General features: G+C 44.1%; 1 protein-coding gene across 1 annotated transcript in view; it reads right to left on the bottom strand.

Annotated features, from left to right (window-relative positions):
- LOC107300576 (pre-mRNA-splicing factor ATP-dependent RNA helicase DHX15-like) overlaps positions 1-1,790 on the bottom strand; it is a gene marked incomplete at both ends in the record, with an annotated part of 11,827 nt that extends 10,037 nt beyond the window's left edge. The window contains one exon of the mRNA XM_015829888.1: positions 1,572-1,790. Coding sequence (XP_015685374.1) covers positions 1,572-1,790 — 219 coding nt within the window. The remainder of the gene's footprint in view (positions 1-1,571) is intronic.
- Between the last annotated feature and the right edge of the window lie 2,208 nt (positions 1,791-3,998).

Below are 3,998 nucleotides of genomic sequence, written 5' to 3'. Positions count from 1 at the left end.
GAGGAAGAAGACAGGAGAGGGAAGGAGGGAGGAAGGGAGATAGGGAGGAGATGGAAGGAGAGAGGGAGGAAGAGAGGGAAGGAGGAGATGGGAATGAGAGGGAGGGAGGAAGGGAGGGAGGGAGATAGGGAGGAGATGGGAATGAAAGGGAGTGAGGAAGGAAGGAAGGAAGGAAGGAAGGGAAGGGAAGGAAGGAAATGGAAGATAAACACAAGAGAACGCCAGCCTCATCCCAACAGAGGTTTTAAGAGAAGCAGCCAATTTCATCGCCGTCAATTCCCCACGCCTGGATTTTTAAGGCACTCCAATCAGGCCCCGGAGCCTTGCTTCAGAACTTAAGGACCAGTCTCATCTTCCACAAGTGAAAATTAAATCTGAATTCCTAGGCTGCAAACATTTATTATTATTATTATTATTATTATTATTATTATTATTATTATTATTACTACTACTACTACTACTACTACTACTACTACTACTACTACTACCAAACAGAATGACTTCATCTAGTCAAAAGCTTTTTCAGTTCGTAATTCTTGGTCAGACCGATCAGCGCTATTCAGAAACCTCGTGCGCGCACAGCCTAAACACACCACAGCCTTTCACTGTTTCCTTCAAAGTGGTATTTAAGGCATAAAGATCATTTGTGCCTCCAAAATCCTGGCCTCTTTATAAGCCCTTTTAAATGGTGGCCATCACCATCCAGATTCAGCCATAGTTTCATTCCATACAGCATTAACCTTGCGAACTCTCAAGCTTCCTCCCTCCGTTATATATTCAAGATGGCCAATATTTAATATTTATTTGCTACGTATATGTAGGGGTGTGGGTCTATACATATGTTGTTCATAGTATGTTTTAGGTGTGTGTCATGTATGTGTTTCACTTTGAGAGCGGGCAACTAAATTTCATTTTTGATGTGTGCCGTTGTGCCCACAGTAAAAAAAATGACAATAAAGGTTATCTTATCTTATCTTAATAATAATAGTTAACGGAACAGAATTCTTCAATAGAATAGAATATTCTTTATTGGCCGAGGGTGAACGGACACACAAGGAATGTGTCTCCGGTGCAGAAGCTCGCAGCATACGTACAAACAACTAAGTGACAGGTTATAAATCATAGTTACAATCGTTAACCCTAAGTTACCAACAACAACTGATAAATCGTAAGGAGCCAATGGGAGAAGATAGTGGGAAAGATGAGAAGGTAAGGAAAAAATGAGAAGTGAGACAGGGAATTTAGTGTTCAGCAGTGGAATTCTGGGAGTTGAAGTCCACAAGCCACAAAAGGGCCACGTTGGAAGACCCCTGAGTTAGAGGAACATATGAAAGCATAATGAATGCTAATTCATGTAGATGTTATTAGTTTAGAGCAGGGGTTTTCCAACCTGGCCCTTTTATGATTGGTGGACTTCAACTCCCAGAATTCCTCGGCCAGGCACGCTGGGAGTTGAAGTCCACAAGCCACAAAAGGGCCAAGTTGGAAGACCCCTGATCTAGATGAACAAGAAAACAGAAAAGGCAAAACACCACCCCCAAGGAAAATCAGATTTTTCCAAATGTAAATACCTCTTGTCCAGTCAGAAAAAGGAGCAGGTCTCCTTCCTCTTCCTCGCACATATGGATCTGTATTACTGTACGGATGGCTGCTTCGAGGTAATCCCGTTCGGGCTCCGGAGTATAAAAAATCTCCACCGGATGCGTACGGCCAGGAATGGTGAGCAGAGGGCAGTTATCGAAATAAATTTGAAACTTGCCGGCATCTAGAGTTGCGCTCATCACGATCACCTAAAAAAAATTTTAAAAAAAAGACAGGAAGAACAAAAAGTGGGTCTTTTGGGTAACGAAGGCTTACATTTCAAACGCACAAGGGTCCCGCTTTGCGGGGGAAATTTGGGGCTCAATTTGGTCGTAGGTTGAGGACTTACCTGTACTGGGGGGGGGGAGAATAATAAATCGGGATAGTTTGTTCGGTTTACAACAGGGGTCTTCAAACTTGGCCCTTTTGATGACTTGTGGACTTCAACTCCCAGAATTCCTCAGCCAGGCTAGATCACCCTTTTCAATGTCTAGGTCCTTCTAGATGGCTTCTGGTTCTCCAGCAACTCCAACTAGGTTGGGGTGGCAACCATGATGGTTTGAGATGAGAGATGCTGTAATCCAGGCGTCTTCAAACGTGGCTCTTTGATGACTTGTGGACTTCAACTCCCAGAATTCCTCGTGCCTGGCTGAGGAATTCTGGGAGTTGAAGTCCACAAGTCATCAAAGGGCCAAGTTTGAAGACCCCTGATACAGACTTTTAAGAGGAGTGGACTTCAACTCCCAGAATTCCTCAGCCAGCGTGCCTGGCTGAGGAATTCTGGGAGTTGAAGTCCACAAGTCATCAAAGGGCCAAGTTGGAAGACCCCTGAGTTACAGGAATGAAGCCCAGCTGTTGCAGGGGGTCAGAATGGGAAATGGCAGAACTTAGATGTAAAAGAAACAAATCTGATGCTTTATTGTTTATCTGCTGCTAGATTGTTAATAGCCCAAAACTGGAAGAGCCCAATTCTGCCAACGATGGGAGACTGGAGATTGAAAGTTTCGTATCTTGCTGAAATGGCAAAGATTTCAGCTTACCTGAAGAATCACTCGAATGAACAATTTTTATCAATATGGAGAAGATGGATTGTTTATATTCAAAAGAAACATAAAGTGGTAGAATATAAGTTAGGTTTTTAGAATTTTGTAAGTTGGTTTATTTCTACTATCTTTTCTTGTAGATTAAGATATTTTGTAGAGTTAGAGATATTAGTATTTGTTTACTTTCATATGAATATTATTCTGGGATTAGGTTTGGGGAGTCCGGGGGGGGGGGTTATTGTTATTGTGTTTACCTATGATTGTTTTTTATGATTGAAAAAATAAATAAAATTTCTTATAAAAAAAAAAGAATGGGAAATGGCCAAGATGGCAAGGTACCCATGGCAACGGCATCTGCCAAGGCTATGGGGATGGAGGAAGCGGATCTATGTCCCTCCCGTAGCACACATCTCCCCCCCCCAAACCAGGAGAGAAGCTGCCCTGAAGATGAGGTGGTCAGCCTTGTTGGGGGACCGGGGACCACCCTAGTACAGAACAAATGCTGCCCAGGTGCAGAAGAGGGAACGGCCTCAACCCGCCCTGTCTAATCACCCTGCCAATAAAATAAGATTTATCCAAAAAAAGGTAGGACAAGAAGCAAGGGATGGGAACTAATCAAGGAGAGAAGCAACCTGGAATTAAGGAGAAACTTCTTGACAGGGAGGACAATCGATCAGGGGATCAAGAAGTTGCCTTCAGAAGTCGTGGGTGCTCCATCACTGGAGGCTTTTAAGAAGAAAACTGGACAGCTACTTGTCTCAAAGGGTTTAGGGCAGGGGTCCCCAACCCCCAGGTCCGTGGACCGGTAGCGGTCCACACAAACAAGCGAAGCCCCATCCGCAGGATGCAGGTAGCAGACAAAATCACGCACTCTGCGATCTGTGGAAAAACCTCTCTTCACGGAAATGGTCCCTGGTGCCCCAAAAGTTGGGGGACCTCTAGTTTAGGGTCTCCTGGTTGGACTAGAAGACCTCCGAGGTCCCTTCCCACTCTTGTCATTCTGCTAAATGACTTTGGGACTGGGAACCCTCCAGAGATAATCTATAGGGCCTCAAGCAGCAGCTTTCTCAGCAGGGCTGTGGAGTCGGAGTCGGAGTAAATTTTGGGTACCTGGAGTCGGAGTCGGCAAACAATGCACCGACTCCGACTCCTACTAAATTTAGATTGGAATTTTAAAAAAAAGCAAGTTTAAATGTCCCAATTCACAAAAAGTTATAATTAATGACTTCTCTACTGTAAGAATAAAGACCAATGCATGCAGTGCCTCACGTAACCGCAAAACGAACCCGTTAAGTGACCGTGAAGAAGCGTGCTTTTCATGTGCTTCACTATATGGCACGCAACGCACAATTAGGAGCGGCAATACTTATACTT

Source organism: Protobothrops mucrosquamatus, unplaced genomic scaffold, assembly GCF_001527695.2.
Source record: "Protobothrops mucrosquamatus isolate PMUCROS unplaced genomic scaffold, P.Mucros_1.0 scaffold7498, whole genome shotgun sequence".
NCBI classification, from domain to species: Eukaryota; Metazoa; Chordata; class Lepidosauria; order Squamata; family Viperidae; genus Protobothrops; species Protobothrops mucrosquamatus.
This window is presented reverse-complemented; position numbering and strand designations above follow the sequence as displayed.